The sequence below is a fragment of the Gracilinanus agilis genome, chromosome 6, assembly GCF_016433145.1.
Source record: "Gracilinanus agilis isolate LMUSP501 chromosome 6, AgileGrace, whole genome shotgun sequence".
In the NCBI taxonomy this organism is placed as follows: Eukaryota; Metazoa; Chordata; class Mammalia; order Didelphimorphia; family Didelphidae; genus Gracilinanus; species Gracilinanus agilis.
In genome coordinates, this window is record NC_058135.1 from 42,665,159 (window position 1) to 42,690,391 (window position 25,233).

The following is a 25,233-nucleotide window of genomic DNA, read 5'->3' on the forward strand; positions in this document are numbered from 1 at the left end:
TGAAATATATTTTTCTTGCCATTTTATAGATGGGACATATGAGCTACAAAGCAGAGTCAGTTCATACTCAATATACTTCTCTCTCTCTCCACAGAACAGCATGGTTCATCTTCAAAACCCTGTTCTAATTCTCAGCAAGCAACATCGTAAGTGACCCAAGTTTGTTCCTTGAGGAAAGGATTCCAGTTGTATTCTGATATTATAATTACCAATCTAAGGATATTAGAACATAGAATTTTGCTGAGCCTATAATTTGGGGTTAATTCTTTCTAATTAGATTAACTGACACTATTTTATATTGCTTCTCAAATGATTTTATTTCTCAACTTAGTTTTCAAATGCTTACTCTGTCTTGATTGTTATTAATATATGTATATTTTAATTTTATCATCCTGCTATCTTTTAAAGTCTAAATATGGTATTTAGATACCGAGACCTTATAAGAGAGGGAAGAATTACAAAAAGGCACGTTTATTTTTGGTTTGTATACTTGTGTCAGACACAAGATAAAGATAACTTTGCCAACTTAAGTCTAACTTTATTTATTTGTTTAATTTTGACTTATTTCCCCATAGTTACATGTTTCATATTCTTTCCCTCTCCCCCAAACCCCACCACCCCACCATAGCCAATGCACAATTCCACTGGGTTTTACATGTATCATTGATTAAGACCTAATTCCATATTATTGGTAGTTAGACTAGAGTTATCGTTTAGTGTCTTCATCCCCAATAATATCCCCATCAGCCCATGTAAAGCAGTTGTATTTCTTCTGTTTCTCCTTCCACAGTTCTTCCTCTCAGTGTGGCTAATTTTCTTTCTCATAAGTCCCTCAGCCTTGTTCTGGATCTTTGTATTGCTGCTAGTAGAGAAGTCCGTTATGTTCAATTGTACCACAGTGTTCTCCTGGATCTATTCCTTTCACTCAGCATCAATTCCTAGAGGTCATTCCAGTTCACATGGAATTCCTCTAGTTCATTATTCCTTTGAGCACAATAATATTCCATCACCAACAGATACCATAATTTGTTCAACCATTCCCCAATTGATGGGCATCCCCTTGTTTTCCAGTTTTTTGCCACCACAAAGAGTGCAGCTAGAAATATTTTTATACAAGGTTTTTTCCTTATTATCTCTTTGGGGTATAAACCAAGCAGTGGTATGGCTGGATCAAAAGAGCATAGTTCCTAATTGTCATCCAGAATCATTGGATCAATTCACAGCTCCACCAGCAATGCATTAATATACCAATTTTGCCACATCCCCTCCAACGTTCACCACTTTCCTTTACTGTCATGTTAACTAATCTACTAGAAATGAAGTGGTACCTCAGAGTTGTTACAATTTGCATTTCTCTGATTATAAGAGATTTAGAAAATTTTTTCATGTGTTTGTTGATAGTTTTGATTTCTTTATCTGAAAATTGCCTATTCATGTCCCTTGCTCATTTATCAATTAGGGAATGACTTGATTTTTTTGTACAATTGATTTAGCTCCTTATATATTTGAGTAATTAGACCATTGAGTTTTTTGTTATAAAGATTTTTTTCCCCAATTTTTTGCTTCGCTTCTAGTTTTGGTAGTATTGGTTTTGTTTATACAAACTCTTTTTAGTTTAATGTAATCAAAATTATTTTACATTTTGTAGTTTTTTTCTAAATCTTGCTTAGTTTTAAAGTCTTTCCTTTCCCAGAGATCTGACAAGTATACTATTCTGTGCTCACCTAATTTACTTATAGTTTCCTAGGGTGTGAGATGTTGATCTAGACCCAATCTCTCCCATATTGTTTTGATTTTTAAAAAATTTTTTTGAATGGGAATGGAATTCAAGGTTTTTTTTTCTTGTTTATTTTTTTTAAACCAATCATGGATAAATGTCAAGAATTTGGGATTTAGAAACCTTAGAAACATATTGAGTAATACTGGATTTATATTTATGGGAAAGTACAGTTTCATCGTTACCCATTCTAGGTTTGCCAGTAATTTCCTGTATTATTAAAAGGAACAAATTTCTAGTACTCATTTTGGCCCATTTTTGCTCCAGACCCAAGGTTATCTTATTATAAGGAAGTTTTTTTACCAATTCAGATCGGCAAGGGAAAGTCTTACAGGGTCACCTTGTGCCCTGAGTCGTGACATCCTTTGTGTGAGTCCCTAAAGTCATCTGACAACAGTTGGTTTGTTTAGCATTAGCAACAGGTCTCATGGTTATGGATCATTGGGGCCAGAGAGAGTTTTTATCCCTACTTACATTCTATGATATGTTTATGTTTATTCTTTAAGAACAGCCCATTGATTTGTGATGTGCCATATTCCCTAAATGCCTCCAGGAAAGTAATGGTTCTGTTTTAACTCAATTTTATGTAAGAGAAACATTTCTTATACTACTCTCCTTATATATAAAAGTGGACCAGTCAGGGCAAGATTCTAATGCATTCTGACTTACAGGCAACTTGGTGCTATAACATGCCCCTGTGGACAATTCTTCATAACTTTTTGTTCAAATAGCTTAAGGATAAGTTTTTAGAAATCAAAAGTGGGGGCCCTGGAAGCTGACGGCAGCCAAGACGCACATCATGAGGTCGGCCGATGTGGAGAAATTAGCTGATGAGCTCCATATGCCATCTCTTCCTGAAATGATGTTTGGAGACAATGTTTTAAGAATCCAACATGTTTCTGGCTTTGGAATTGAGTTCAATGCAACTGATGCTTTAAAGTGTGTAAACAACTACCAAGGAGTACTCAAGGTGGCGTGTGCTGAAGAATGGCAAGAGAGCAGGACGGAGGGTGAGCACTCCAAAGAGATTATTAGACCATATGACTGGACCTATACAACAGATTACAAAGGAACATTACTTGGCGAAGCTCTTAAGTTAAAGGTTGTGCCTACGACAGATCATATAGACACAGAGAAATTGAAAGCCAGGGAACAGATTAAATTTTTTGAAGAAGTTCTGTTGTTTGAAGATGAACTTCATGATCATGGAGTTTCAAGCTTAAGTGTGAAAATTAAGAGTGATGCCTTCTAGCTTTTTCCTGTTATTGAGATTTTTCTTAAGAATTGATGGCGCGCTCATCAGGATGAATGACACAAGGCTCTACCATGAGGCTGACAAGACTTACATGTTAAGAGAATACACTTCAAGGGAGAGCAAAATAGCCAATTTAATGCATGTTCCACCAGCCCTCTTTACAGAGCCCAATGAAATATCACAATACCTACCTGTAAAGGAGGCAGTATGTGAGAAGCTGGAGTTTCCAGAAAGAATGGATCTTAACCTTGTGGCTACACAGGAAAATACATGCATGGAATCTAAATAAAATGTCATACAATATGAACTCTCTGTGGAACCCTCACTGGAGATGACTACTTTTGGGGGGCGGGGGGAAAGATTAGGGGAGGGCTATCTAATAAGACAATGAGCTGCCTTTCCTTGTGTCGAGATTTTCTGTAGCCTTAAAAGAAGGGATGGAAAGCTTGATGTAGGCAGGTTCTACACAGCCTGCTATTCATACCACCTGCCCATATCTATCCATATCTAAAATTAATGGGAGACTGAATTGAACCAAGGTTTTGAGTTGTTACAGAATGGGATCTTAGCAGTAGATATTTATATGTCCTAAAGAGCAATCAGAGGCAGTGGGCATGGAATTACCACAAATATTGTTTTGCATGAAGAGTTTAATTAAGTGAACCAAATCTAGTAGTTCTTTTAAAATTTTCAAAAGATTCCTGGGAAGTGAAAGATTGTGCATTTTGATAGCTTTTCAGTTTTAGTTTTGCAGAAAAATACTGACAAAAAGCTCTGCTAGAAAGAAGTGACTTGAGTTCACAAGTTAATCTCATGTTTTATATTAACAGAGTAAGTTTATATTTTCCCTTGAAAAACCATTGTGTTAAATGGGATTTTGAGGCAAAATGTTCATAATTAGAACCAAAAAATTATTTCTAGAATTTCAAGCTAGTTCATCTATTGAAAGAGTAATTAATAATGTTTCTCTCTCAGCTATAGTCCCTCACTGGTAGGTGTGCTGGTGTTACAACTAGTTTTTGGCTGTCATCTTATAAAGGCAGGTGCCTTATTTTTGGTTCTGTTGATGTTTTTTTGTGCTTCTACCTTATATGACACCTTAATGTGAATAAATATGCTGAAGTTAGTACCAGTACTGAAAAGTTTTAGATATCTATCTTATCTATCTCTTGGATCTGGTATTAAGGAGAAATATTTTATGGATTAAGTCCTCAGCTAGATTTTTTTTTCCATAAGATATTGGGGGTTGGCATGGGGTATACGAAAATGAGGAGAAAATATTTTTAAAATAAAACATAGTTTTTATATTTAAATTTTCAGATTTCTAATATGACAGGGGAGAGAAGTTGGTAAAAGGGAATAAACTTAGGACCCGTGGAAAAAAGACTGGATAACTTTACGAAATTTAAAAAAATATGGTCTTTAAACTTTTATAAGTTTTTTTTGCCTGTCTGCATAGTGCATGTAAAGCAGAAAATGATTACTATAGCATTGAGTAAGAGATTTATTAAAATAAGTGGGTTCAAAAAACTTTGTTTTAGTTGAGTTGTTGAGTCTTACCTTCCTCATTTTAAAATATAATATGCAGCTCTTCTGCTTTTGCCCTTTGGCAAGGTTTTAGAGTTGGTAGGGTATTAAGTTTGGGAAGATCTTAGTTGAAAGGATCTGCCAAAGAGTATACTTCCTAAAAAATTGTATTTAAACCTGGACCCTCTTAGACGTTTATAATTTCACAGAATGGTGCTGTTGTGAACCACCCAGAAAGTGAACTTTATTAGCAAATTTAATCAAACTTTTAAGGAAATCATCTACCTTTAACTCTATCACCTCAAAGCAGACATATGAAAGCAAAATTTAATCTGTTCTGAGAGAATGCATTGCATGTTTACTGGGAAGCCATCTATTCCTCTATTAAAGTGTATGCTTTCTCTTTAGACAGGAAAGTGTGTATACTGTATGTGACTATCTGAATAAATGTCTACTTTGTTTGCCATGTTATTTTGAATGGAAAAACTGCTTAAGACAAGTTGTAAAATATTAAACTTTAACAACTGAAAAGGATTATCCATCAGTTGGGATGTCCAATCTTCCCCCTTTTTTCTTTGTGGATGTATTGGTGTCAGGCTCAGTCCTTTATTACCTGTTTTGAATATCTTATGAAAAGATATTGGAGGGAATAAAAATAATGGATTACATTTTGGGGAAGGGCACCACATGGAAGGATAAGTATGTTTCTGAATACTTCATGACCAATCCACTACAATATTACTATATGAAATACTTACAAAACAACTTGTTATCCGTTGTGATATGACACTTCATTTTGTATTATTTGTTCCAAATGTCCTCTTCTTTTTGTACATGAAGAATAAACAAGAAATTACTGGCCTAAGGAAAAAAAAAAGAAATCAAAAGTGTACCAACCAATAAGATAATACATAAAAAATAAGATAAGTCAGTTGTTAACTTATGCTAAACAATGCCCCAAAAAACCATATTGGTGCTGCTCTAATATTTTGGTGATGAGGGACATATCTGCTGACGTAAATGATATACATTATCTTCCAAGGTAAAATTATTGTGCTTCATTTAAAATTTTAAGAGACAGGTTATTGAAGTAGGAGGCAAAATAGTTAAGTTACAGTCCCTTTCACAATAGTAATTAAATGGTCTTTTAAAAATTGAGCTTTTAGGGGCAGCTGGGTAGCTCAGTGGAGTGAGAGTCAGGCCTAGAGACAGGAGGTCCTAGGTTCAAACCCGGCCTCAGCCACTTCCCAGCTGTGTGACCCTGGGCAAGTCACTTGACCCCCATTGCCCACCCTTACCACTCTTCCACCTATGAGACAATACACCGAAGTACAAGGGTTAAAAAAAAAATTGAGCTTTTTATTTTCTTAAGTAGATTAATATTCTTTCTTTTCTTTTTATATTTTATTTTTTAGAAAAAATTTTTCCATGGTTACATGATTCATGTTCTTACTCTCCCCTCTACCCCCTCTCCACCCCACCCCACCCCCTGTGGCCGACATGCATTTCCACTGGTTTCTTCATGTGTCATCAATCAAGACCTATGAGTCTACTTCCCAAATCATGAGTGCATCAACCCATGTGTTCAAGCAGTTTCCACTCCTATTGTTCTTCCTCTGAATGTGGGTAGCGTTCTTTTTCATAAATCCCTCAGAATTGTCCTGTGTCATTGCATTGCTGCTAGTAGAGAAGTCCATTACATTCAATTTTATCACAGTGTATCAGTCTCTGTGTACAACGTTCTGGCTCTGCTCCTTACACTTTGTATCAATTCCTGGAGGTCCTTCCAGTTTATATGGAATTCCTCCAGTTTATTATTGAGCACAGTACTATTCCATCCATATTCTTTCAGTATATATTTGAGTTTTACTCTTTGCTATGAGACCAATACCATTTTATATCGCTGCTATACAAAAAATCAACATATAGACTATTTTTGGAAATAACTTTCAATGAATTTAGTAGCTTAGACTATAATCCTATATATTGGTAAACTTTGGTACATCCACCAAGCTACTTAAGACCCAACTCTCATGGATAGACTACTTAGAAGATCATAAAGTCACACAAATGTATCCAGAAGCAGAAACACAGAAGAAAAACAACTGCTTGATCACATGGGTTGATAAGGATTTGATTTGGGATGTAGACTAAGTGATCACCCTAGTGCAAATATCAATAATATGGAAATAGGGCTTGATCAGTGACTCATGTAAAACCCAGTGGAATTGCTCATTGGCAATGGAAGAGGGGTTGGAGGAGGGAGGGAGGGAAAGAACATGAATCACGTATCCATGGAAAAATTTTCTTAATCAATAAAAAATAATAAAATTTTAAAAATGTATCCAGAAATCATTAGGAAGCTGCGAGATGGTAAGTGAAGTAAATTATCCCCCTGGACTAATCAGTTCTGTTAAAAAAAAATATTACTGTACCATAAAAATAGGGATCAGACATGGCCCAATGAAGAACAAAATGAGCATTCTCTTGCTACTGCTCATTTTGTTCTTCATCATGTCATGTCTGCTCCCTATTTTTATGGTACAGTAATATTTAATTACAATAATGTGCCATAATTTATTTAGCCATTCCCCACTGATGGGCATCCCTTCCATTTCCATTTCTTTGCCACCACAATGCTAGTTAATGTTTATGGACAGTTTCTTTACCTTTGAGGAAAAGATCCAATCCAACCCTTTGGGATACATAGAGGAGGAAGAATCTCAGCCATCCCATCAGAATGAGGGACAGACCAGTAAAGTTGGACCATGCCATGGGCCTTTTGAAAGTAATGTCTTAAGAAGAGTAGAAAGATTGGAAGAGGATGTATTAGGGAGAGTTTTCAATGCCAAAGTGTTATATATTTGATTCTTGATGTAACAGGGAACCACTTGTGTGGTTGACTGAGGTGACATGTTCATGGCTATTCTTAAGGAAAGTTACTTTGACCATTACATGGCAGATATGTTGGAATAGGGGGTGATTTGTGTCAGGAAAACCAGTTTAGAAGATATTATAATAGTAATAGGGTAAGAGATGATGCAAGCCTGGAGTAGGGTGGTAGCTCTTAAGAGTACAGAGGAGGAGGTGTGTAGGAGTTAGCTTGTGAAAGGTAGAAATAATAGGATTTGATCCCTGATTGGATGTGTAGGCTAAATGAGATTGATGAATTGAAGAATATTTTTTATAAGATTTATAAACTTGGGTGAGTTGGAGAATGGTTGTGCCCTTAGGAATAATAATGAAGTTTAAAAGAAGGGTAGATTTGGTGAATAGATCATTTTTGTTTTGGACATGTTTGAGTGTGATATGCTTATGGGACGTTAGTGCAACATGGCCAATGGCCAATTGGAAATGATAGGTTGGAGCTCAAAAAGCATTCTTGGACTGGTAAGAGACCTGAGAACCATTTCCATGGAAGTGATACAGGAAGACATTTGATATGAGAACACTAAGGGAAATTGTTCTTGGTTTTTTTTAATTATATAAGAAAAGTGCTTCCTTGGGAAAATACATTTAATGGGAGTTGTATGGATGAAGAACAAGCAACGCAGGCTGAGGAAGACTGAATGGTTTAGTTTCTCCCTCTGAGCCCAATCCCATGAAGTCTAGTGGGAGTCCCTAAATGACTAAAGGAGGCCCAGCAGATTATGTGCTGGGGACTTCTGCAAACTTGGCCTCAGGCAGGACTATTTTGTATCCTGTGAGTTCTTAGGAAAAGGTCACTTATTGATTGTCTGATAAATTTTTGTCGTTTTACATGCTAATAATTTATCTACAACTTAATTGCTTGGGGCACTGAGTGATTAACTAGCAACTATTATGTCAGTATAGAAGTACTAAAATCTGAGTCTTCCTGATTCTCAGACTTGACCTCTGTTTAGAAAACCACTCTTATACTGCCTGTTGATCATAATTAATTCCACAAAAATTGAGCAGTTGTGTGGAAACCAAAACAGCAAATAAAAAATCTGTAGATTTTATACATCTATACATTTTTCACTGGAACCTTTGTATTGGGGAGGGGAAAAGGGTAGAGATGAAATATTTAAGTTAGAAATTCCTCACATTCCCTAAATTGTCTTGAAAGAAGGTTTGTATATGTGCTCATCTCTTTTCCCATAAAGACAACAGTGATTGGAAAGGCACTCTTTGAAATAATTAAGGTTTTGTTTCTGCCACTTTGCTGTTGATTTAAGTTTTTATTTCCTTAAGTGTTAGGTTACCAAGGCAGCTAGGTAGCACAGTGGATAGAGAGTTTGATCTAGTCAGGAAGACTTGGGTTCAGATTTGGCCCCAGATACTTTCTAACTCTGTGACCCTAAGCAAGTCACTTAATTCCAGTTGCCTAACTCTTATTCCACTTCTGCCTTGAAATGGATACTTAACGATTCTTACTAAGTAAGAAGTTTTTTGTTTTTTTTTTAAACCCATACCTTCTTAGAATTAATTAGATGTCTTGAAATTCATATAGTTCAAGAATGAAATTTGTTTAAATGCTTCATCAGTCAATATAGTTTATGTTTTATCTTTTGCCCTGTTTTCTCTTAAACAAGACAAAATCAAATACAATTTAATATGTTATTAGGGAGAATTCAGCTTGCTATACAGTGTGTCCTAAAATGTCTTTGTACAATTTTAAACTTCCTTAAATTAGACATGAGAATCCAAAATAAAACAAAAATAGTACTTTGACTATTGAGTCATCTCCCTCCTCTATTCATAATGATAATGAAACTGGGGACCTTGTGGTTTTTCTATTTTATCATTATTAATGCTGATTTTTGTTATAAATATTTTTCTTTGTTTCCCTTCTAATCTCGGTTGAATTGATTTTGTTTGTACAAAACCTTTTTAATTTAAAATAATCAAAATTATTCATTTTACATCTTGTAATGCTCTCTATCTCTTGTTTGGTCATATTGTTATTAACTTTGATACAACAGCCCTAGTGTTTGATTTTGGTATTTATCTTGGAAATGTTGCATAAACATCATAATAAATCAAAAAACTGTATTTGTTTCTAAAATGCTAAAATTTCTCTTTCTCTGTTTTCTAGGATGTTAGAAGATGACCTTCAGATCAGTGATAGTGAAGACAGTGGTGATGAGCAAGTCAGTTTTCCATGCAATATAAAACAAATTCCTTTAATTAAGTTCATATAACTTGCTATATTCTAAGTTGAATTACCCTAACCAATTCTCTGTTTCTCCCCTCTATTCCTCTCTCCTTGTGCCTTTGTAAATACTTAGGTCTCTGAAAAGCCCCCTCCTTCGTCTGTGCCTGCAAGGTACTGTATTTTCCCTCGGGTCTATAGAAATTGGTAGAAAAGAATCATAATTTTGAAGAGATTAAGCTGTTTCAGACACTTAGTACTTTTGTGACTATTTAGTGGTTTAGATGAAATGTTGGTTAAGTTTAAATTTGTTCCCTTTATTTTGGTTAATTGGTTAGGGTTAGATTGGCAAATTCATTCCTAGGGATGTTTCTTCATATGAATTCTGCACTAAATAGTAAAAGATAAAAGAAACTTCTGGGATTGTTTTTTGTTGTGTCTTTTTAAAAAAAAAAAAAAAACAAGTATCACCCAATCTAGCAATCCGAAAAATTAAACAGGTTTAGTGCTCCTAAATATTTTATTGTGATTAACCTGTTTCACAGCCTCTCAGAAAGGCAAATGAAGATGACTTGTTGCCATTTCTTTTGAAGCTAGAAATTGTGCTCTTCTCCTTTGACTACCAGCTTGTCATAAATAAGTGTGGATTAGAGCTATGACACCTTGGGAATGAAAACTCAAGAGATTGAAATGAAGTTTATTGGTACCCTTGAAATAAGAGTCATGGTTTAATGTGCCAAATTTGCTTAGCACAAGCAGCACAGTTAACATGCCAATAATTTCTGTCCCTGTAAAAGTGTTTTTAATTTTACATTACGATTCTTTAACATATTCAGAAAGCAGCATTTTCCATCATCTCAATAGTGCATTGTTGACATAGAACTTTCTTTTAATTTAATTAACCTCAACAAACAAGGTTTTTACATTGGCTGCTAAAAATTGTTTTCTATCAGAAAAATGTTTGAAAAATGATGACGCAACTTTTCTCTTTTGAAATTCTTTTAAGTATATTTGGAATTCTTCAAGTTTCTAGTTAGTTATTTATATATATCCCTGGGTGAGAGGGCTTTATTCTATAGACTTTGTCACCCTCTATTTAGAGTCACCCACACTAAGTAATAAAGTTTTCTATGGTTATACTTAATGTGTGTGAACATAATTTGGATGCAGCTGTTTTTTTCCATTGTGCAGGAATTGGCCTATGTTAAGTGAGTTTTCAACTTATCTTCCAGTCCTCATGTTTACAAACATTTCTTAATACCATAAAGTAGTCTGAAGGGGGGGAAAAATCAAATGTTTTGAAAACCATAACATTTCCTTTTTTAAAAAAATTATTATTTCAGTTGCTTTCAAAAATAAATGTATATTCAATGAGGATTATGTTCTTATGGATTTTTTAGAGATAAACTCTATAGCTGACTGCCCTAGAAAGGAAGATTTCATTTGTGAAATTAAAATCCAACAGTTAAAAATCCCACAGGACCTGGGTTTATAGCCTTTCCATGACATTTTTTTTTTAAAGGAAGATCTGACATTTTTCATTTCTCACTAAAAAAAAAAACTAAACTAAAAATCCCTTGCTTTTTGTTTTAGAACTGATAGTAGATATTGGTGCCATCAGCAGAGAGGCTAGGTGTCTTGTCTAGTGTCACATAACTAAGAAGTATCTAGGTCAGATTTTTTTTTTTAACCCTTATCTTCTGTCTTAGAATCAATACTCCCAAGGCAGAAGAATGTTAGGGCTAGGCAGTTGGGGTTAAGTGACTTGTCCAGAGACACAATGAGGAACTGTCTTTAAATTTTCAAGCCAGGACCTCCCATCTCCACTGAGCCACCGAGCTGTCCCCATTTCTCATATTTACTTATATAACCATGCTTGTTCTCATTTTCATTTATTATAAAGGGAAGAGATTGTACTGGATGTCCTCTGAGGCTATGATTGGTAATAACGTGCTCTAGTATATTTGTGGGGGAAGACTTCATTGTTACCTAAGCAAAACAAATAAACAAACAAATAAATAAATAAGTAGTTACAATCCGGGCTTCTTTGCCACTGTCTCATTTTTATCTCTTTTGCTTTGCAGCGTTCCACAATCCCTTGCAGACAGTGTGGTTTCGGCACATTCCAGTAATACAGAGTCGGAGAGCACCAGTGACTCCGACAGCTCCTCAGACTCTGAGAGTGAGAGCAGTTCCAGTGGGAGTGAGGAGAATGAGCCTCCAGAGCCTGTGCCTGCCGAGGTACGGTGTCCTCAGGGTACAGAAAACTCAGCATCCCAAGGGAACCTTCTGCTTCCATGCTGCACGGGTTGCGGGGGCACCCTGACTCAGGAGAGAACATTTCTTAGTTCTCCACGTGATAGAAACGCATTTACTTATTTGTCCTGGCTTCTGTCGTTCTTTGTGGGGGGACTCTACACATTCTTCCTACTTGTTGATAACATCATTTAAAAACAAAAAGTAATGTTACTGAACTTTAACACTAATTAGGAAAAAAACTTTTTTTTTTTTTTCAAAAAAGTATTTTTTGTTTTCGTGTCTTTGTTTTTAAGTAGAAATGCCATTTATTAACATCCTTTCAAGAGTGGATGCCCAATCAGAGTTTAGCACAGGCATCAGTCTTTGTTTTAATACTGCAGAAATGTTTTTTAAATTTCAGGAATGCTAGCTGGGTGGCCCTAGGCAAATCCCTTAAACTCTCTCAGCCTTCATTTTCTCATTTGTAAAATGGAGATAATAATAGCACTTATCACACAGTGTTGTTGGGTCAGCTGAGATAGCAAACCTTAAATTGCTGTTTAGATGCCATCATCATTAAAATATTATCTCAACAAGTCTGAGTGCATTTAGAAACTAAGATACTTACTAGTCATTTCCCAGGATAAACAATCCACCAAATAACTTTTATTATTGTTTTTAGGTGGAATGAATAAAGACTTATGGATTTCATTTATGTCAGTAATCTCAGATCAAAACTTCCTTGAAATTATGATATAAACTTTCTTTTCTTTTCTTTTCTTTTTTTAAACTTCAGAGAACTTCTTCACTGATAGATTGAGGAACTTGCCCCGTGATTATAGACCCAGAGGGTGCTAAAATCACAAATTGCATTTTCTGTGTTGCTTGGCATTATGTAGCCTTCAGTCTCTTTCCCAAAAAAGTGAAAGCCTTTCTTCCTGGGATCTCAGGGCTACAAGCCAGGAGGCTGGTAGGAAGGTTTCCAAGTAAATTATTAAAAAAGGAAAAGAAAAGAAGTTTCCCTATTTTATTTGGAGTGTTAGGTGGTAAATCTTTTTTTCTTCCGTTTTCTACATCACATCTGATTCTGAACTATATTTTTAGCAGTGCTAGCCCAAGGTGTTCTCAATCTGTAAAATGGCTATTATCGCTTTATATGGTTGTACCACTAAAAACATTAACATAAATGGGGGGAAAGACTTGAAAAAATGAACTTGATCTATATCCATTATACCAAACTAATTAAATTTAATATTTGGTGTTAATAACATATCCCAAAGATAACTGATTATCATGTGCTAAATTATGCCTGTTTTATAAGAGGCTAGTACATACTGTTTTAATCGTTTCTGCTTTGAAATCTGGTAGTGCTTTATAGAAGAAATTCTCTCTTCTCCACTACTCCTGCTCTTTCCTTCTTTTTTCCTGATTACCCTTAGGATTCTTGACTGTTTCTTCCTCCATATGAATTTTGTTACTATTTTTTCTAGCTTTATAAAATATTCTTTTAGGAATTGAATTGGCTTTGCATTTAATAAGTAAATTACCTTAGGTTAGTTTTCATTTTCATTATATTAGCTGAACCTACCTATGAACAATTCATGTTTCTCCCATATTTAGTTCCATCTTTATTTCCACAGTGCATTTTCATAGTTTGACTCAAATAGAGCTCATGTGAATCTTGTTCAGTATTTTATAGGCTTCTATGATTATTTTAATTGAATTTCACTTTCTAACTCTTCCTGTTGGTTTCTTTAACATTCTTTGAGTATACCGTGGACAAAAAGCAATAATTTTGTTTCTTTTTTTACCTAGGATTTTTTCAATTTTGTTTCTCGTCTTATTCCTATAGCTAATATTTCTAAGACTATTTAATAGTAGTGGTGATAATGGGCATCCTTGTTTTACTTCTAATCTTATTGGAAAAGCTTCTAATTTTTCTCCATCACATATGATATTTGCTGTTTTACTTTCCTCTTTTCTAGATTGATGAATAGTCCATTTATTCCTGTGATTTTAAGAGAGAACTCTAGAAATTTCTGTTTAGTAATCTGAGAATTAAATGTTGGATTTTTTTTCCCCCAGAAGCCTGTTTGGTTAAAAAAAATCTTATGGTTTTCATTATTTTTATTGTTGAAGTAGTTTTTTATATTGGTCTTACTTGTTTTAAATGAACCCTAAATTTCTGTGTATAAACCCTTCCTGGTGTTAGTAGATAACGTTTCTAATGTTCTGTTGTATTATAATTACTAATATTTTATTTAAAATTTTGTGTTAGTATTCCTTAGTATTTTTCTCTGCTTTTATCGCCTCCTGGTTTATTAATCAAGACCATATTTTATCAGTTTAGTTAGCATGTAATTGGGCAAAATAGTTTCTAATAGTTTTTTCAATAATTATAATTTATAATAGTTTAGTTTAACTTATATCCTCTTCAGTTTTTAGTTTAACTGTTTGATATGAAGTTTGGTTTCTCTTTAAATAATATCCTGGTTAATTAATTTCCTTGGCTTTTTATGAAAACTAAATTTATTGATCAGTTCAATGGATTTTTAAAATTTTAGTTTTCATAATCTCTTCATTAATTTTTCCAATGTGCTATTCATTTGGGTATTTTAAAGTTATCCTGGTTTTTCAAGTTGAATGTTCAGTTCAGCGTTTGGTCTTTCTTTGTTGATAAAAGTCTTTAGAGGAATACATTTTCATCTTATAATTACATTCCCCATGTTTGGTGTGTTGACTTATTACTGTCATTTTTTTAATGAAATTTTCTATTTTTTTTATAGTTTCTTTCACTTGTCATAGCAGTTTATTTAGTATTTTGTAGCCTTCAAATGACTTTTAAATTCTTCTATGTTCTTCAGAAAATATAAATTTTTTTTTTAACCCTTACCTTCCATCTTGGAATCAATACTGTGTATTGGCTCCAAGGCAGAAGAGTGGTAAGGGCTAGGCAATGAGGGTCAAGTGACTTGTCCAGGGTCACACAGCTAGGAAGTGTCTGAGGCCAGATGTGAACCTAGTACCTCCTGTCTCTAGGCCTGGTTCTCAATCCACTGAGATGGGACTGTTTTAGAATTCTATCTCCTCTTATGTTAATCTGGACAATTTATATTTTTGTAAATATTCACTCATTTCACCTAGATTGTCATATTTATTGCTATACAATTGAGCAAAGTAGTTCTTAATAATTGCCTTAATTTCTTCTTCATTAAAGGTGAGATTGCCCCTTTCATCTTTGATACTGTTAATTTGATTTTCTTTTTTTTTTGATAGATTGATTAGTCCTTTTATTTGTTTTTTCAAAGTACCAACTCCTAGTCTTGTTTATTAGTTTGGAACGAAATGATGTTTGATAATTTTTGCTCTATAGCTTAGTTTGAGAGTCATTTTGGTTATAGGTACTAGCAAAGCTGTGAGTTCAAGTCCTGATTCTAACCCAAATTGGCTGTTTGTCCCATGGCAAGTCATTTGGCTTATCAAAGTTGTAGGCAACTCTCTAAGACTTAGGTTTCAGAGAAGGTACTGAGCTTGCTTTGATGGAACAAGTTTTCTCACCCTGAGTTCCCTTTACTAATGGTATCACAATTGTACACTTAACTTTTGAAGTCTGGCCTTTTCCTACTTACATTTCTGCTTCTTTTCATGATTTCCCATGGAATTTTATTTTGACATTTTTCCTTTTTGCTCTTTTAACTACTTGTATTACAGTTTTTCCAGATGATATTTGAAAGTACCCTTTAATTCCATTCAGTATTTGATAGGACAAAAGGATCTATAGATATCTTGGGCAAATTAAAAGGGAAATAAAGGAAGATAAATAGATGGAGTAAATGGAACTTTCGAAATTCAAATGTAGAGGAGTAGACACTGAAATAAGTGAAAGTTTGACATTTTGGAAATAATCCTGCAGCAGTGATGAATTGACTCTCTTCTTCTTTGTCCCTTTTCTAGCCTGACCCACCTATAGCAAATAAATGGCAGCTGGACAACTGGCTCACCAAAGTCACTCAACCCACTGTATCCTCAGAGAGCCTCAATGAAACAGGACTCCAGCATCACCACCAGGAGGCCAAGGGAAAAGGCAGCAGTAGCACCAGTGGTCATGAGCATTCAGTCTCCAGTGGTGATCCCCATCCCTCTAATTCTAGTCAACCGTCCAGAACTGCTTCTGAAGCTACCCATCCTAGCAGGAGAAACTACCCCAAGTCTGTTACTCAGCAAGGCATTGATGGTCCCCCACACTGGCAGACAGTTGGTTCAAAACAACCCAAAAAACCTTTGAAAGCATCAATTCAGGACGATTTTCAGGGTGACTTGAGGGTAGAAAGTGAGCCAGTCCTTTCACATGGGTCAAAAGACCAATCTTCCAAAGATAAACCCAAAGTCAAAACGAAAGGGAGGCCTCGATCTTGTGGAGACAGGCAAGAAAAGTGCAAGTCTCTCTCAGTGCCCTGTGAAAAGAAGCACAAAAATTCTCACTCAGTGCCTACAAAAACACTCTTGGACCCTGAATCCACAAAGAATAATATGGACGATCAGAATCTGGAGCATTTCCCCATCAGCTCTGTGATTCAGAACCAGGGTATCTCCCACGGCAGCGGCAGCAGGAGTGGAGGTTACAAGTCATCTCTGATGGTTCAGGAGGAACTTGTTGGGAATAAGGTCCTATTGCCTTCCAGAGACACAAAGTCACTCAGGGATACCCCTCGCCTGCAAAGCCTCGTGGTGAAGATAGACCTCGCCTTACTCTCCCAAGTCCCCAAGCCATCTGGGAAGGGGTGCCAGCCAAAGAAAACGGAACTTAAAGCACTCCTCATGGGGAATAAGCAGGAGTCAGAGAATAGAAATACAGAGAAAGCAAATAAATTGATTACAAAAAGAAAGGTAAGGGTAAAATTTACTCAACCATCATTTGTCTGGGTAATTTTTCATATTTCTTTGGATTGTTTGCTCTCAGCTTTAATCTTCACATCACATCAAGAAATACCGAGAACTTTCCTTTTATTTGCTATATATCATTTTATGTTATGGAAAGGTGTTATAGGAAATTTATAGATAGGACTTATTATTGGTAGTATAAGAGCAGACCCAGCTGCTGTAATAAGTTCTATCTATAAATTTCCTATAACAAAGGTAAGGGCAAAATTTACTCTCATCCATCATTTGACTGGGTAATTTTTAATACTTCTTTCAATTGTTTGCTCTCAACTTTAATCTTCACATCACATCAAGAAATACCGAGAACTTTCCTTTTATTTGCTATATGTCTTTGGATGTTATGTCAGTTGCTCTTGGGAGGGCTTACAAACAAAGCATGTATTTTCCAGCTTTTGCTTGAGACACTGCTAGGCTTCATTATTTTCATTGGGTAGAGAAAAGTGAGATATTCATTAGCCAAGTGAAGCACCATCCTAGACAGTAGCATAGATACAATGACAAACAGTTTGTCGGATTTGGGAGGTATTCACAGAAACATACGCCAGAGGGATCTTTAGAGTCTGTCTGGGAAATGAGTTTTTTCAGAGAGATTGAGTTGTTTAAGTTAGGAAATTAAGCCCACATAAACTATGGCGGTAGGGAATGGGAATACAACATATATAAACAGTTGTGTTAGTTAGACTCTTCAGTGACCCCATTTGGGATTTTCTTGGCAAAGATACTTGAGCGGTTTGTTAATTCCTTCTCCAGCTCATTTTACAGATGAGGAAACTGAATATCCTATCTGTATTCAATGAAGAGTATAATATGAGAGGTTCAAATACTTGGCTTTAGGGAGGAAAAACCATTCCTTCACAGATTAATTAAAAGTTTTACTACTTGATAGGCACTTAGCAAAGTCATAGAACACATAAAACAAGTGAAAGCAGGGGGCAACTGGGTAACTCAGTGGATCGAGAGCCAGGCCTAGAGACGGGAGATCCTAGGTTCAAATCTGGCTTCAGATACTTCTCAGCTGTGTGACCCTGGGCAAGTCACTTAACCCCCATTGCCTACCCTTACCACTCTTCTACCTTAGAGACAATACACAGTATTGACTCCAAGATGGAAGGTAAGGGTTTAAAATAAAACGACAACAACAGCAAGTGCAAACAACCCCTGCCCTCCAGGAGCTTACAGAGAATAAGGGAAAATAGTTGATGATAATAAGGATCATCTCATACTTTTACATAGCTTCATGTTTTGCAAAATGCTTCATACAAATACAAAATTATAGCATGGAATACCAACCAAGTTAGGACAATCATATTGTATTGTAGAAGAGTCCTAGAGGGATCTTAGATGTTACACGGACCAGTGAAGCACAGAAACCCTTAGCTAGTGAAAATAAAGTTTATTTTAAAAAGGGAAGAAAGAAACTAGTAGGTAGGACCCTAGCAATATCCAAACTAACTCTACCCAACTTTCTAAGTCTCCTGTTGAAGGAGAGCCTTAGTTTTCTTCTTTAAGCTATGCTTAATCCTCCCTATGCTAACTCCCCACCCCCAATGCTATCTGACTTAATCTAAACTTACTACCAATAATTAATAAGAAAGAAAAGGAAAAAAACCTCTGGGTCTGGCTGCTGTACTAAATAACTCAGTTATAGGTGGAAAGCTTTGAATTACCTTAGCCAATAGGAATTCTGGTAGATGGATCACTGCCAGATGAAGACTAGTCTCTGGGAAATTAGTTTCCTCCAAGTAAACCTTCTACCTGGATATCAAAGATTTTCTCCACAAAAGTCCTGACTTTCCAGAGAGAATCTCCTAGAACAAAACTCCTCCTTCGGCTTGATGGGAATTGTAGGCAGGGACAAAACCTCCCTCCAACTTAGTCAAAATTCAAGCAGGAAATCAAGTTTGTTATTTCCAGTTGTAGACCCACATTTCCTTTCTACCCAGAATCCTTTCCCAAGGCTTCTCTTAAAATTCCCTTCTTTCCGCAAACCCTAGAAAACTAGACTATCCCTAACTATATTCCTACAATAGCAACTGATGGAAACACATCCCCTTTTATTGTCATTGAGCCATTTGAGTCGAATCTTACTCTTTGTGACCCCATTTGGGTTTTCTTGACAAAGATAGTGCAGTGGTTTGCCATTTCGTGGGCATATTTGAGTCCCATCAGTTACCCTCCATGGTTTTTTTAGGGTATGGCACCTCCATTGGCTGCCATACCCTAGGAACACCTCTATGGGGGACTGATAGGCCCCCACCCCATCCTTGATGGAAAGAGATATCTTCCCCAAGCTTGGAAATTCTTCCTCTGTTGGAACAATTGCATGAAAACAATTGGTTTTACAAGCTCCATGAAGGCAGCTGAAATGGACTCTTGTGGAATGATTTAAGCTTGAGCAGACAGCAGAGTGGCTGGGGTCACCCAGTTCATCCTGGCCTTTCAGCAGCTTTCCTGACTTTTGTCTTGCCACTGGACTTGGATGAGTCAACGAGAGAGAACAAGGCCAGCAGTTTTTTTAGCTCTCCCTCACTTAAAATCCAGTTTGTGAGCAAGTCAGGCCATCACTCCACAATGTCATCAGTCCTCTTCCAAATGAAGGACAAGCATCAAATACAGCATGGGTTCAGCGAATGTTTGCTCACAGCCACCATTTTTGTCATGGAGCAGATCCCCCTCTGATGCGGGGGATCTGTGATGAGAGGGATATTTGTACAGGAGTGCTGAACAGAGCCAGAGATCAGCTTGCTCTTTCCAGACGTATTCATATTCATGAGATATTAGTATACAGGTTTTATGACGGCAGAAGGTCCAGAGGATACATGTGTATGTATGGAAACATGACTGGTGATGAGATTGCTGGAGAATAAAGCATAATTAGAGTCACCTAGATATACAGTGAGCCTCAAGAAAATATTCAAGTGAATTGCAGCATTCCTCCTCTTTTCCTCTGTTAGCAAGAATTCTGAAGATGAAAGGGTAAACTTCTTTAAAGCAACAGGTCTCAAACCTCTAAATTCCTTTACTTTCTTAAAAATTATGGACAACCCAAAGAACCTTTGCATATGTGGGTTATAGCTATCAATATTTACTATTTTAGAAATGAAAACTGATTAAAAAAACCATCCTATTTTTCAAAACAAAAAAAAAGTGAGTAATGTCATTGTACTTTTTATTATTTTTTTTTTGCAATTTTCTTTTGAAATGTTTGGCTAGATATAGAATATAACTGAATTCCTATATCTTCTTCTCCACTCAATCTGTTGCTTTATATTATTTTGGTTGAAGTTCATGAAGAAAATCCAGCCTTGTTACTGGGAAAGAGGAGGTGTATTTCAAAGCCTTTTTTGATAACTGGCTATTATTCTTCTCTAACGTTTTACTAAAATGTGACATGTTTCTTAAGGACTAGTTACAGTATGGAATCTGAAGCAATATTAATGATCTTTCCACAATCTATTATATTAATATCTTTGGTCTATTTTGTATTTTGTTTTTAAACCCACACCTTCCATCCATGAATCAGTACTATGTATTGGTTCTAAGGAAGAACAGAGGCAAGGGCTAGGCCAAGGGGATTACGTGAGTTCCCCATTATCTGAAGCCAGATTTAAACCTAGGACCTCCTGTGTTTCAGCCACCCAATTGCCCCCTCTTTTGTGTTTTGAATGGATCTTTTACCCAGACATGATGTTTGTAGCATTATGCATTGATCATTTGGAAAATATTTGTTGACTTACGCAAATTCCATTCAGAAAGGATGCTGAAATGACAGTTCAGATGAGGCCAAGAAAGACCTTCATTCATTTTTCTTAAATGCAAATGAAAAGAATTGAAGCAAGTTGAGAAAAGGGTGGCCTAAGGAGGTCCCAAGCTCATGAAGATCAAAGCTGAAAATCAAAGACACCAAGACCCAAAAGGCCAGCCTATGTAGTGGCACCATAGAGAACTGAAAAAAATGCAGAATTCCAGCACCCTTACCTCATCTCACAGAATATTAAGTTGTGTTGTCAAGGGCTGAGATCAAAAAAATTTATCATTTGTATTGCCTTATCTAGGACATATTTTACCACAAGTATGCAGTGGTAAAGAATCCAATGATCTGTGGTATGGTTTGGTGCCGTCGCTTTGGTTTCTGGCCGGCATTTTTACCCACCATTGCCTGGGATTCATAAGGTTCAAAAAAGTTATTCAACACATTGATTATTTCAGCACTACTGATGTTTGTTGCCAAGCATTCACATAAAGCATTATCTTGGATGAATAATTAATGCTTATCCTGTATACAGACAAATAGACAAATATAAGCAAAAGTGCAAGATCAGCTAACAACTGTAGATTTGTCCATTTGAAAGGCAGAAGTATAATTTTGCTGTCCAGATATTAAATCAGTCTTCATGTGTGGCAAAATCTTTACTTCCCAGGCCATGTCTTCTTTGGAAATTTCTAGTGTTTACTTGTGAGAGAATAGAAAAAGGCAAATAAAATCTTAGTATTGCTATGAAAATAATTCTGCCCTCAGGGATCTATGACTACACTTTGAGAATCACTGTTCTTACAGTATATTTACAATATCCCACGCCTTTGGACAAATGTAATAGAGCTATTTGATGCTGTATTTTACAATTGTTCTTTGCCTAACTTGAATGATATTTCTTCAATACACTGTTAGAGAAATAATGGTCATCTTATCTTAGAGAGGCTCATTTGAATGTGTCCTCCTGCTTTGGGTTTAACTACTGAGTTAGTTGAATTCTAGAATATTTTGGGATCAAAGATGACTTAATGCCATCGTTTCTTCTACCAGAGAGCTTTTTAATATATCAAGATAATAAGATAGCATTCTTTTCCATAATAATCTATATGTTTGTATTCCTCGGATCTTTTTGAGGAATGATGTGGAAAGTAGTAAATTATTTCAGGATACCAAATCTTTGCAGTCCTTTACAAAACTCATTTGATCTAACCCCAAAGATTTTGTACATTCTATTCACATTTCTTCTTTCAAAATCCTTCCTTTTACTTGCTTGATTTTGCTTCTTTTACTATCATTTCATCATCCTCTCTGATTGTGAATAGATAGTTCAATACAACTGCTTTTAAATAATATTCCCTTTTGGTATTTGTTTTCTTACATCTTTTGCATGTATATATTGAATTTTTTTTTTCTATTAAGACTCTAAATGCAGATATTTTTTTCGTATTTTGAACTATTTACTCTTTTTGTTTGTTTGTTTTGTTTTAAATTGTCAACACACTTTTAGAAAAATCTCGAACTGAAGCCCTCTGAACAAACTTTCATTGCACATGTGGTGTAAGCCTATCTGCTAAGGGACATTATGATTTCCAAAAGCATCATCATAGACATATTTATGAAAATATTATCACTGGGGCTCTGAGCTGGTCTTCAGATGTGTTTATCTAAAACACTTTGCCTATATTTTACCACTAAAGAAGTGTAGGTCAGCATAATGTATAAATACTTAAGTAATATTCTCCACCTTGTTCTTACTGATTTTACTACATCTTTCCATATTCTACCCCTGAATTACTGTCCACATCTGGATTTTCTATTGCTAAAATGAAAACTGCTGAACAGAACTGGAGAAATCTGCAACCATTCTGAATGAGTCTGCTGCAAATTTCTGTTAACTAAACTTCCCTGGACCCCCAGTGCACCAAAAGTTGATTCTCTTTCTCACTTCCCTCAGTAGATATATTACAAACCTCTTTTCTTCTCACCCCTTTGATGCCCCCACCCTGCCGTCTGCCCCAATATGACTTTCTATTCCACACATCCCTTATTTTCTTCACAATCCCATTGCTTTTTCAGCTCCTCTCTTTCATCAGCACAAGCAGTTACCATCTTTTTCTCTTTCTTGCCATGGCCAACCCCTCTACTTCTATCCTTGATCTCATTCATCCTATCTTATATAGTATACCATCCCCATATTTATACTTCTGCTTTAATCTTAATTCTCTTTCTATCTGTACATTCTGTAATGAAGTGATTTAGGGAATAGAATAGAAATTTATGATGAGTAAGAAGGAATGGGAGCTTGGCTATCAACTTTGAGCATTCTGCATTGGAGTGAAACTGTCAGTGCTAGTGTGAGAGGGGTTTGGAGAAGTCCAGCCAGCAGTGACTCTATGAGCTTGGGATCTTTGGGATTGGAGAAGCTTGAAAACAAATCTCTCAAGACAACCCTGGGCAGTGGATAGTGTCTGTGTTCTGGTGGACAGTTTGCAGGCATTTTTCCCTACCTGGTATCTCTTAGATTTTTGGCCATGCAAGGAGTTGGTTCCTGTTAGCCTAAAGCCATCAAAGAAGCAACCTGGACCATTTGTGAGAAACCCTCAAACCCAGCTCTCTCCCTCTAGTCCTCAGCCAAGGCTGTCAGCCTAACTGAAGTTGGGTTGACAGAGAAACTCTCTTAGGACTCCATTTCTTGTCAGTTGGCTAATCCTAGTTATAGAAATACCTCTCCCTCTCTCCTTACCCTTTTTATACATTAAACTATTTTGTTTTCCTTCCTGTTCCTCTCACCTCAAAGAACCCATAGTGTGTGCATAGTTAATCTTTGTGTTATTCCCTGGTTTGTGACAGAGACCAGCAATTCCAATGGTCATTCCTTTAGTGAAGGGTTATCAGATTTACTCAGGCTCTGGTACCCTATCCTTTTCTGTGAGTTTAAACTGTGAGTGGCAGTTGCCCAAAACACCTACTGGTTTCTCAGAGATTAACTTATATTCACATATTCTTTTAAAAGTTCCTTCCCAGTGACTAACAAATATATTCTAGTCTCCTTCATCCTTAAAAATTCTCACTAATTCCCCTAATGCTTCTGTTTTGTATCTTTCCTTTCTCAGTCAATCTTTTATAAATGCTGCCTCTATTATTTCCTCTCTTCTCACTTCAGTGAAATCAGGCCTTTGCAGTCTTATTTCTACTCTCTTTATCCAACTGAAACTTATTTCTCAAATTTATCTCAGTTTCCATGTCTAAAAATATTTTCTTAATCCTAATCATTCCTGGCATCTCCAAAACATACTGATACCATCGCCCTCCCTTTCTCTACAATTATTATATCCTCCCTTGATTTTCATGATGTGGCTCTCTTGTCTGACTACTCTTTTTTAGTCTTTTTGGATCATTACTCTTATCATGCCCTCTAACTAGTTGTAACCTAAGCCTTTGTCCTTTATAAAATATCTCACTTGGTTACCTAGTTTTCCATTGGTTTAATTATGTCTATTCAAATGATTTCTAGACCTGGTATCTCTACTGAGCCTCCAATCTTACATCACCAGCTATCTTAAAGAAATTGTTTAACTGAATGTATTGTTAGGGATTTCAGACTCAATTTGTTACCTATTATCTCATCCCTCTCTCAAGTTTCCCTATTTAAGTAGAAAGCTCCACCATCCTCACCAAAGTTCACAGCTCCACTGTCTTCTTTCTACCACTACAAAATCTTTAGTATTTGTTCACTTCTCTCCATTCTTATAGGCACCACTTTCAATTGGACTCTTATCACCTCTTGCTTTGGCTGTTGCAATGGCCTTCAAATTTTCCTGCCCTGTCTTCTTTCTCCAATTTAATTCATCATCCACATAATTATTTAAAATATATATATATATATTATATATAAATATATATATATTAATATATATTAATATATATAAAATATATATATATATTATAATCTTAAATACATATGATAGCAGTTTTCAACATAAAAATTCTGAAATTCTTATATCCAAATTTCCTCCCTTCTTCCATTCTCTCCCTCGTCCTGGAGATGGTAAGCAATTTCGTCTGGGTTGTATATGTATGATCATGCAAAACATTTCCAGGTTGTGAGAGAATACTTATAAGGGCAAAACCCTAAAATAAAAAAGCACACAAAATTAAAGTGAAAAATAGTATACTTTGGTTTGTATACACACTTCCCTCGGTTCTTTCTTTGAAAGTGGATCACATTCTTTCTCATAAGTCTTTCAGAATTGTCCTGGATCATTGTATTACTGAGAATATCTGAGTCTTTCATAGTTGATCATCATTTAGTATCACTATTACTATGTACAATGTTCTCCTGGTTCTGTTTATTTCACTCTGAATCTGTTCATGTTAGTCTTTCCAGGTTTTTCTGAAATCATCCTGTTCATTCTTTCTTATAGCACAATAATATTCCATTATAATCATATACCACAAATTTGTTTAGGCATTCCCCAATGTGATGGGCTCCTCCTTAATTTCCAATTCTTTTTCCACCATAAAAATGAACTATTATAAATATTTTTGGGTAAATGGGTTGTGCGTACGCATACACACACACACACACACACACACACACACACACACACACACACACACACACA

At 35.8% G+C, this 25,233-nt stretch overlaps 1 protein-coding gene and 1 pseudogene across 1 annotated transcript in view; both read left to right on the top strand.

The window, feature by feature from the left end:
• The window catches only part of AFF1 (AF4/FMR2 family member 1), a 108,557-nt gene that overhangs the window by 61,613 nt on the left and 21,711 nt on the right, over positions 1-25,233 (top strand). The window contains exons 7-11 of the mRNA XM_044681615.1: positions 95-146; positions 9,619-9,673; positions 9,812-9,849; positions 11,760-11,916; positions 15,868-16,800. Of these exons, the coding sequence (XP_044537550.1) occupies positions 95-146; positions 9,619-9,673; positions 9,812-9,849; positions 11,760-11,916; positions 15,868-16,800 (1,235 nt within the window). The remainder of the gene's footprint in view (positions 1-94; positions 147-9,618; positions 9,674-9,811; positions 9,850-11,759; positions 11,917-15,867; positions 16,801-25,233) is intronic.
• On the top strand, positions 2,544-3,321 carry LOC123252100 (annotated as a pseudogene).